General features: G+C 33.1%; 1 protein-coding gene across 2 annotated transcripts in view; it reads left to right on the forward strand.

Moving 5' to 3' along the window:
* Nucleotides 1–9,057, forward strand: part of LOC106869372 (potassium voltage-gated channel protein Shal) — a 435,827-nt gene that overhangs the window by 379,246 nt on the left and 47,524 nt on the right. The window contains exon 5 of one of the 2 annotated variants that reach the window (XM_052966873.1): nt 2,410–2,529. The exons of the other annotated variant lie outside the window; for it this stretch is intronic. Within the exon in view, the coding sequence (XP_052822833.1) occupies nt 2,410–2,529 (120 nt within the window). The remainder of the gene's footprint in view (nt 1–2,409; nt 2,530–9,057) is intronic. 2 annotated transcript variants of the gene reach the window in all.

The raw sequence follows: 9,057 nt of genomic DNA on the forward strand, positions 1-9,057 counted from the left end.
GGCACATAAAAGACACCATTTCGAGCGTGGCCGTTTTCGTGCGGGTGACACGTAAAAGCACCCACTACACTCTCTGAGTGGTTGGCGTTAGGAAGGGCATCCAGCTGTAGAAACTCTGCCAAATCAGACTGGAGCCTGGTGTTGCCATCCGGTTTCACCAGTCCTCAGTCAAATCGTCCAACCCATGCTAGCATGGAAAGCGGACGTTAAACGATGATGATGATGATGATGATGATGTAACCAAATGCCTAGCATTATTTGATTTGTCACTCTATACTTTGAGAGTAATTTTCATTGATGCCCAAAATAGATTTCCCTCAAAAAATTTGGCATTGTGCATAGGCAAAATTTTTCAATACTGTCACCATTAGTTTAGTGTATTTCCATGCTGGTTTGATATGAATTTGCACTGTAGTGTAGTTTCAACTGTTCATATTCTACTTTAATGCACGTTCATATCTCAACATTGTAAAACTGAATTTAATTTGAGCGAAGCTTTTTTTAAACCTTCCTTCTTTCCCTTTAACTCAGTCATACGTTAAATAATTTTCAGTATTGCCTGAACACCTTTTCACTAATCTCATGATTGAACCTCACATTCTTATTTGTCAACTAACCACAAAACCTTGAAATTTCCTTCAAATGGTGTTTTAAAAATGGGGTCATATATTACATTTTGAACCATATAATTTTGGAATGAATGCATTATTTAACTGTTTAAATGCATATCATAGGTGATTATGGTTATAAACAAAACTATGAAATATGGCAGAATTACCTGTATAACAAAACTATCAGAAGATACCAATGGGAAAATTTGTACAAATGAAAGTGAATAGATGAATAAATAACTTACAAAATGTTGAAAGACTCCAAGTTAAGAAATTCAGATTATTGTGAACACCAAACAAAATTATGCAAGTAATGGATAAAATGAGAAAAACAATATGTATTTCTTTTTAATATTATACTTGCTAAAATAATAAAAATGCAAAATAGTAAATATAATAAACTTTTAGATACTTCAGTTCTGTAAATATCATCTCATTTCTCTTTGCCCTATGAGATGAAATTTTTCCTGAGGAGAAATATTTAGTTCACATTAAACTCAAAAGAAATGGAATTATAGACATTATATATAGAAAAATGTTTAACAATCTATAACAAGTCACTAATTGGGATATATGCTTGTGTTCTTATGCTCATGTATCTATAAAGATTTCATATAGCCAATACCGGTAAACACGACTTAGGCTTGTGCATAAACATACATACATACATGTAGATATATATACATACACACATACACACACACACACACACACACACACATATATACATTCACACACAAGCACACACATAAAAACGCGAAAGTGTGTATTACTGAGTAATCGGAAGTTATACTCTCCAACCTATAATTGGTGTGTTGTTGGCATTAGTCAGGGTATTTGGCTATATAACTGTAAAGAGGCAGAGTAGGGGGGGAAAAAAGAAATTAAATGCTTAAAGTAAGCAATAGTATTTTCCACAAACATAAAAATCCTTTTCTTGAAAGTAAAACACACAATGGGCTGGAAAGTTTCATGCCAATAGATTAGAGCTGGAGATGAGCCATACATAAACTATTCTGACCCATATACACATGCCAGAAGAGCAAAAACTAAAATTACATTTAAATGCATGTGTATGCATTTGTATCTGTGTATACACAGTAATAAATTCATACTTTTATATTCACACACTCGGAGAGTTTCAAAGAAAATAATGAAATGGCATCAAAGGAGACATCATTGCTTATCATTATCTCACAAGGGAAATAACCATTATGTACATTAAAATGGAAGTACTCTTTCAACTTATATATTTAAAAACTGTTGCCAAACACCATTTTTAAATCTATAGGTCCATGATTTTTTTATATTCTGAACTAACCGAAAATTCTATCTCAATTTTAATTCTATTGTTTTTATTCTCATACTTACTACAACTTTCTCTGTTCTCATTACCCCTCACCCCACTGTAGTCTTTTCCATAACTAGTTATATAAATATTTAACATATTCATTTTACATCACAAACATTTTTACTCAGAACTAGTATATTTGAAACAACTGCATCAAACTGAAATTAGGGTTGTTTTCAATTTAAACACATAATCCTTTGCATTTCAATGAAATTTCAATAAAAACAGTGAGAGAATTATTTCCATCATTACATGGCTGAATTTGAACTCGTTTATCAACTGCCAAAAATAAATGATTACTAAACATTTATCCCCTTTATACATTACTGAGGTACCCTCTAGGGTTATAAGATAGAAATCTCCTATTAGTTTCACCCACTTGATCCTATATTTTTAAATATAAGTTTAAGATTTCAATGTGTCTACTTAGTGTGCTATATTCTTTAGGGGTTGAATTCTACTACACGCTTACCATCAAGTATGGAACAAGAAATGCAGTCAATAGAACGTGTCTTAACATGGAACTATTACAACTATACAAGTGAAGAGCCTGCTGAACATAAACCGGTGAGAAAAGCATACACGATCGCAGTAAGAGCCTTGGCACTGATAGTTCATTCAAATTTATGGTGTTGAAACAGTCAATTTTCCTTCAATGTTCCTGGCTTACCAATCCTATATTTAGAGTATTACTAATTCCAAGTTCTTGTAGCACTTCGCTTCTAGAAATTACATGACTCCAGCATTTCCCTTATCCACTTCCCGTTTGAAGTATTTTTAAAAACTCTAAATTGTTGTTGTTTCAGTTAATGTTATTCTGTTTCAGACATGTATATATATTCATTATGTCTCTTTGCAAAATCTTTCCTTCCACCCACTTTCTCTCATATTGCGCTTTTAAATGAATATATTGCTCAATATAAACAAAACTCAATACACACACACACACATCATATATCTACAATACTTTCTTATAACAGAAGCCTGATGAACTGGCATACAGAATAGGATACCACATTTCACGATGGGTGATATCTAGATCCATTAAGTTTTCATTTCACAGCTTAGTAGAATTCAGTTCACCTATCATTCATTGAGGAGATTATAAAATAAATCCTTTAATCCCTTGAAATTGATTTAACCCCTTTGAAACCATATTTTTGTAGAAATATACTACCCTCACTTCAATTAATTTTGAAAATAATGAAGATTTTATTTTAAAAAAAAAAACTTGGAGCTTGAATCATAAGTTAACCTGAAATTTCGATGAAAGATTTTAATTTTGACGACTTTAAAACATGGAAGTTTTCTCACAGAACTGGTCTCAAGTAGTTGGTATCAAAATGGTTAACTGACCACTATTTCCCTACTGGTGACCTAAATATGCACTCTATATTTCTCACTATACTAACAGACCACTCCGAGAGCATAGTGGGAGCTTTTACGTGCTACCTGCACAGGAGCCAGCCCGGCGGCACTGGCAACGGCCACGATGAAATGTTATTTTATTCAGGAAAATTAATTACTGTATAATGCAGGTCCCATAAGCATCTACTTTCAAGAGCAAGTTTGCCGTGAATATTAGTTCAATGTCAACTGTACCTGTCATCCCATGAGGTGAATAAAATAAAACCAGTTATATAATAGATGTCATTGTGGTATTGTATGCTGGATTGCCTTACAACATTTTCTCACATCTGCTTCAAAATTAAATACCTCTGGTAACATATTGTCCCTTCGTCACCCTGAGATCAATATCAGAGGTACCAGCAGTATATCCGCTAGTGTTGTACGAATGTTAGTCGTATTGAGTCTTATTGATGATAGCTAAAATAAGTTTGCCTCACAACGACGTGCATGGCACTTTGAGCAAGCATTTTCTAATAATAGCAATGAATAGTTACATCGAAGATGAAATTTGACCTCTGTTTCAATTTCAGTAGAAACCAGTCCATTCCCCCTGCACCATAACTGAGTTCGGTGAAAACATGACCATCACAAAATAAATTTCGCTTTCATCTTTGGTTTTAGTTAAATTGACGATTAAAACGTTCAATAAGCAAGGGAAACTACTCTTAGAAAAAGTCTTTAATATTGACGTCCCTTTATATTTAAAGCCTATTCTAAATGATTTTTACAAAAATTTAGACGTTCTACAGTTTGAAGTTTGAAATATGTAGTTCATTGCCTTTATCAACCATAATTACAAAAACGCATAAATGAATAAATTCGAGATCAGTTCATTCAGAATACGAGAGCGAATTGTTTGGTGAGGGGTAGTTGTTGTATTTGAGCCCCCTCCCTCCCGAACGACGCTCAGTCATGAAGAAAGCAATGCTCATTCTTCCATATTATGTTAACACTGGTAGAATCAGAATAATGTGTTGTGGGCACATACTCAATTAGAATATACGATTATACATAAATATTAGCTGGCAGAATCGTTACCGCGCCGAGCAAGTGCATAGCGGCATTTCGTTCGTCTTCACGTTCTCAGCTCAAATTCTGCCGAGATCGGTTTGTCTTTCATCCTTTCAGGGTTGATAAAATAAGTACCAGTTGATCACTGGAATCGATATGATCGACTTACCTCTCCTCTGTGCCAAAATTTGAAACGAATATTAAAACATCTAGTCTAATAGATTCAAATCTACCCAGTAACCCACCAGAAAGATCTGCGTACAATGCCAACTAAATCTCTCGAATAAATTACACGCTTTATTTATTTATTTATTTATTACAATAAATCACTTGTCTCAAATTAAAATTTTGCAAATTCATTTTATTTATTACCGATGTATCGAACAATTTGAAAAAGTTTATATAACATAAGAAAATTTTTTTAAATATGCATTTGATATTTTCATTCCCCACATAGTCAAGTGATTATCAATTCTTGACGAAAGTAAAGAATATGTACACCCGGTATTTAGGGCTAGGGTTTAGGGTATAGGGTTAGGGTTTTTTGTTAGGCCGAAAATGGATGGTCCGTACTCTTTACCTCCGTCCAGTTCTTTTCGATTCCCAACACAATGAATGTCACGCTAAATGTATTTGCATTACTACACACCAATTTTTTTTTTTATGATTACACACACACATATCCGATATGCCATATAAGTACCCCTATAACACACGCTACCAAGGAACTTGCACCACACTTAAAACAAAACAAAGTCAATAGGACAGTAACAAAGAGCAGAGAGAGACATTAACGTGTGAATAAAAACATATTTAACATGAACGGGAAAGTTCCCTCGTCAGCTGTCTACCGAGAGGTGTGCACTGTATTTCGTTGATAAGAAATACACCTATGCACCAGTGTGGGAGTGGTGCATTAACACTGAAGCTTTCTAAATATCTTGGTATTTTCTGACTCGCCTCAAAACCTCGAGGTACACCAGTCCGTGCACCAAACACGAAACAGTGGTTGAAAAGGCCTGATCTAATAGATTTTAATTATTGTAACCTGATAATCATTCACAGTAACACAGAGAACCGGCACTTTGAATGTAAGGGAGACAACTCTCTGTAATTTAAAAATATCAAGAATATTTATGAAGCAGTCATTTATTCATTTCTGGCAGTTGATCGGAATAGTACTTTATCTTTACACAATTTTAAAACTGTTTTGAGTTCTGAAGACTTGAAATATAATAAACCAAATTCGGAATTAATCATTTCACCACATAACGCGTTTAAACAATTCAAATGTAACGCCTTTTTCTATCAGGTGTTAGAAACTATGGAATTACGTTATTTAGGCACTCATGTTAAAAGAAGTGTCTACGAAAATATCAAATACATTAGCAGCGTGATTTATTCTTATCACTGACAATAACTTTCCTGGCTATGAAGGAATGTTAAGTCCAGTGGTAACTGAAATAACAGGTTTTCTCTTAGGTGAACAGGCCGTGCTCGTGTCACTTTACAAATTCGTTGACTCTGACAAGTAGAATGGAGGAAGGTGTCTTCAAATTTGGGTGCCAGGCCCGATTACCTGCAATAGAGTGAACTTCGTTAAAGGGATCCAAATTGCTAGATGGTGGTGTTAAACCGAGTGACAGATTAAGTCTAGCCCTCAAGTAGATCCTACCCAGATTTGAACTCGGATCAGAGAGAGCCGGAGCAACTACCGCAAGGCACCCGGTCCAACGTTTTTACAGTTCCGCCAATTCACTTTTCTGGATTGGCATTTTATTCATCGAGTCCAAAAGGATGAAAGGCAAAGCTGGGTCTCAAATGTATGTACGTGTCTTTGCATGTGTGTGTGTGTGTGTGTGCATGCATGCATGCATGTATGTATGTATGTGTGTGTGTGCGCGCGTGCATGCATGTATGCACATACGGATGCATGTATGTAATGTCACGGTCGCTCGCGCCTGTTAAGGGGAAAATTTATACAAAATACGTAATTGATTTATTCCCTTTTAAATACATTTATTATATTAAGGGCATTACTACACATAAATCCTTCGCTGTCGGTACACTGTATATTTATTAAGGTAGTTTTGACTTTAAGAGTCCCTTATAACGTGTAGTAATGCCCTTAATATATATATATATATCTTGTGTATTTTGTAATTTTCTATTCTAGCTTAGTAGAAAAATCACTTACTCTTCAGTTCTACCTTCGGGAGTGAGTAGACAGGGTTGTGTAAAACCTGGAAATCTATTTTTCAGACGTTCGACACATTCTTGTCATATTTTCCACTCTTATATAAATACTTGTGGGTTTATAGCAACATAGCAAAATATATGATTAAATCATGTAAGAAAAATACTGGAATTACTAAAACTTAATTTATTTTTCCATATTTTTTATCGATCTTATTTCAAACTCCAAATTTACAAACAATATTGAATTCCAAATTAAAAATAGAGATATATGAAAAGAAAGAATTATACTTTCTCTAAATATTTTTGAAACGTTCTTTTTCTTTTTATAAGAAAAAGAATAGTTGTCAAAATTGGTCAATATTCAAAACTGTGGCTGCTAATAATTGTCAGCCATCAGCAGACAAGCTCTTCTTTGTGGTCGCTCGATTTGCGTGAAGTAGCAGCCAAACATCCACTCAAAACATGCTTTACAAGCTTTAAAAAAAAATGCATTTTAAATAATGTAGTTCAAAGTATACTATGCCCCATAAAAAAAGAAAAAAGAAAGAAAAAGAGCTGCTAGTCATTATTGAAATGTTTTTGATCCTATGTTAAGGCTGGCCTTGGGCTAAACAACAATGTCGTCTGCTCCAACTTCTATAATGAAACCAAGAAAGCAAACATTTCAACCAAACAGGTTTAAGTGGGAGGGTTACTGTTGATTAAATTATTTCGGTAATTAATAATTACTATATATAGTAATAATCAAGAAGAAAAGAAAGCGACAATTATTCGTCCAAATGATATCATATAGGGTGAATGAAAGCCAGCAAATAATAAGAGCACTCAGAGAGCGCAAACCTCCGCCACGGCAGCACCAACGTCCTCTCGACGATTAGCTGGAGATGATTTTTAAAATGAGGATATCTGAAATAATCTCGATTGCTCTCACAAACGAGAATACTAAAAATGAACCTGATCGCTGTGAAAAATTACGTAAAACAAAAAGAACAAAAAAAAACGTAAAAATAATCCAGAATTCTTGTCCGGAACCGGATCGATTTCCAAATCTAATCAGTTCATGTTAGTCACGCGGCCAAACATCCCTGAAAGTTTCATCCGAATCCATCCAGCGGTTCTTGAGATATCTTGTCCATGGACAAACAAACAAACACAACTGAAAAACAATACCTCCGCCTTCACTTGGTTCAGCTATAAAGAGCATATTTCACTTTTTTTAATCATTAAACAAACATCATCACAAAATGTCTATAAAAATGTTGGTTTCAGATTTTGAAGATAAAATTATCATTAATCTTGAAGACTATTTTTTCAATTATTGGCATATTTAATAACAAAATATCAATTTCTAAACATTAAAAAATAAAAATCAATGAATTTTCTTTTTTGTTTTTAATTAAAGAAACACAAATTAATTCATGTTTAACAGAAAAGGTTGAAAAGTAAAACAATAGCAATAGGGTCATTGACTTCAGCGGTTAATTATTAATATTTAATGTTAATTAGTGAAGAATTAAAAGTAATTTTGAAATACTTACATAAATTATAAATATCTTTCTTCCTTTCATTCCAATACAAACATACAGGTAAAACTATTTAAGCAGTAAATTATCCAGTTTTGTGGAGTTCGCTGAAGTTGCAGTGTTTAAATGGTGAACTACAGGAACCTTTTAATCTGGTCTTACGTAATACTAGAAATAGCAGCAAGATGTCCTTTTAATCATATCATACTTCGAGAAAAAAAAATACAAGGACACAATACGATAATGTAGTTCTAATGACGAATGAGTTAAAATGACGAAAAAGTCATGATTTTAGCGTTTTATACAGAGATTTCACATAAAACGATTTTAATATATTAAGAGCCATAATTAATAATCTATTTAACCACTGCTTATTAAAAACTCAATATTCATGAAATAAACATGAGATATTTTTTATAAACACTTGATGTATGACAATTTTTCATACATGAACAATTTTCAATCAATTATATTTGCAGCAAATACTGAATATAATTACAAAAATATAAAATACTTTTCAATTTCTCTAACTATACAAATTTTTTTAATAAAAATACAATTATCAAGGGAAATAACTTTACTTAAAATATAGTAAAAACAGTCATTATCTCCCCATGAAAAAATGGAAAAAAAAAAAAGATTCTTTTCCAATATTTAGCCAAACATCGTTATTTATGATATAACGCATGCGCATTAATGCGAATAATTGTCGTCTGCTCAACAAAGAAGACGGGAAAATGAAAGACTTTTCGGTTCATTATGTCCTTTTAAAATCTTCTCTAAATTTTGGTTGAAATTTTATTAGTTTAAACTGATAAATCCATTGAGGGTATACAAGTGCCAGAAAAAATAACATATGAATTTCTCTCCGACATTGTAGTGACCCTGCCAATTCACCACTAATGAAATAAGTCAGCAAACTGCTTTTTTTTTTATCTTCTAATGGCAAACC

Source organism: Octopus bimaculoides, chromosome 4 (genome assembly GCF_001194135.2).
Source record: "Octopus bimaculoides isolate UCB-OBI-ISO-001 chromosome 4, ASM119413v2, whole genome shotgun sequence".
Lineage (NCBI taxonomy): Eukaryota > Metazoa > Mollusca > Cephalopoda > Octopoda > Octopodidae > Octopus > Octopus bimaculoides.